Below are 1,895 nucleotides of genomic sequence, written 5' to 3'. Positions count from 1 at the left end.
CAGTGAGCAAGATCTATGACTATTAAAATATAATGGTCCCCGTTTTAATAATATAAGTCATACCAACCTATAAAACATTCAATTTTACATACAAAAGACATGAGAAAAAGTCATTGTGATCACCTTTATTTCTTAGTTTTTCATTGCGCTATTTCTGAAGTTCTTTGATTCTTCCACGAAAACCCTTATTGTGATACCATATTTTCTTATCTTTAAATAAATTATCAGATTTTATTGGGGTATAAGAACCTAGTGGAGATGAACATGGATCTGTTCTGGTGATTGTAGTACGGCCAGGACTGGCTACATTTTGTTCTTGTGCCTTCTGGGCCTGCTCTCTCAAAGCTTCTTCATAATGTTCTGAGAAATCACTAGGTTCAGCATTATTTGCTTTGGCTATAAATTCTAGAACTTTCATCTTGTCAGTCTCAATGTAGGCTCTCGGACCCCATAGGAATTCATACTGTGGAGGGTCACTGTTGGACACCTGCCGATACTCCAGGTACTTCAACCTCACGAAATCTTTTTTGATGAGCTTCTTGGGCTCTCTAAAGATGTAGTGCTTCCTTCCAGGATATACTCCCATAATCTCTGTGAATGCCCAGATTTCTTCCTCAGTAGCAGAGTTACCATTCATAAAGATCATGCCCAGGAGAGTCATGAGGAGACCAGTCTTGGGTAAACCCTTGCCAGGACAAACTCTCCCATTGTTGGGGAGTTTCAGCTGGCTGACAAGGTTATATAAGTGTTTAGTAGAATCAATTTCTTTCACTTCAGCTGCAAACACAACCTCAATTCTGTCAGAAGCTCTCTTGAGGATCTCAGGAAATTTGTCTTTGTGTCTTGGGCCAATAACATCTAGCAAGTCTTCCTTGGTAATGAGTTGTTTCGCTTTAAATTTGTACAGTAGGAACTGCTCCACAAAGGTAACAATCTTAGCTAGACACTCACTGCATAGATTCTCAGTAGAAGATAGGTAAGTTGAGTAGCCAAACTTTTCCTCTTCAAATCTGTTATCCCCTTCATGACATCTCGTGGCAGCAGCATCTTCAGAAGTAGTGATTGTAGATGGGACACTGCGAGGCTCCTGGGAGGTACTACGTGACTCAGAAGCAGATGAGTTCTTGGGAGTAACCTCATGCATGGGAGTGGATAAGCAGAGATCCTTCATTCCCACTAAGTTCTTAGAAGTATCCTCAAGCACAGGAGTGGATGAGCAGAGAGAATGATCCTGTGTTGCACTGTGACCCTGGGAGTCATCTCGGGTATTGTGCCGTTTCTTCTTCTTATGACCCCTTGGCATACTGGCTGACGTTAGGATCCGAAAACAGGCATGTAAGGAAGAGAACAAGGGATGAGCACCTGATGAGAGATGTTACAAAAATATGCGTACCTTCAACATGCAAATTTCACCATGGGTTTAAGGACAGTGACAATTTCCATTTCCTGTGGTGAATCTTTACGAATCAATCAGGCTCCCATTCTCCAGATCACTCTGTTTCTTTGGAAACCTGCAGAGGAAAAGGAAGTAGAGTAACCTTAGTCTGCCACCTGCCAAAACCTTTCTACTTATCAACTGGTGCCAGGTCATGGGAGCCTTCTCCTCTTGTGTTTTGTAGTTGACATTAAAAATCTCCATGGGGGCTGGAGAGATGGCTTAGTGGTTAAGCGCTTGCCTGTGAAGCCTAAGGACCCCGGTTCGAGGCTCGACTCCCCAGGACCCGTGTTAGCCAGATGCACAAGGGCACATGCATCTGGAGTTCGTTTGCAGTGGCTGGAGGCCCTGGCGTGCCCATTCTCTCTCCCTCTCTCTATCTGTCCCTCTCTGTCTCTCTCAAATAAATAAACAAAAATAACAACAAAAAAAAATTTTAAAAAAAATCTCCATGGTTCCC

General features: G+C 42.8%; 1 protein-coding gene across 1 annotated transcript; it reads right to left on the bottom strand.

Annotated features, from left to right (window-relative positions):
* Positions 1 to 224: 224 nt before the first annotated feature.
* Positions 225 to 1,303, bottom strand: LOC101603672 (melanoma-associated antigen B5-like). The gene is given in 2 exon segments (XM_012952426.1): positions 225 to 311; positions 314 to 1,303. Coding segments are annotated over 2 exon segments (1,077 nt in total).
* Between the last annotated feature and the right edge of the window lie 592 nt (positions 1,304 to 1,895).

Source organism: Jaculus jaculus, chromosome X, assembly GCF_020740685.1.
Source record: "Jaculus jaculus isolate mJacJac1 chromosome X, mJacJac1.mat.Y.cur, whole genome shotgun sequence".
In the NCBI taxonomy this organism is placed as follows: domain Eukaryota; kingdom Metazoa; phylum Chordata; class Mammalia; order Rodentia; family Dipodidae; genus Jaculus; species Jaculus jaculus.
The sequence above is the reverse complement of the archived record's forward strand: the minus strand, read 5'-3'. Positions and strand labels throughout refer to the sequence as shown.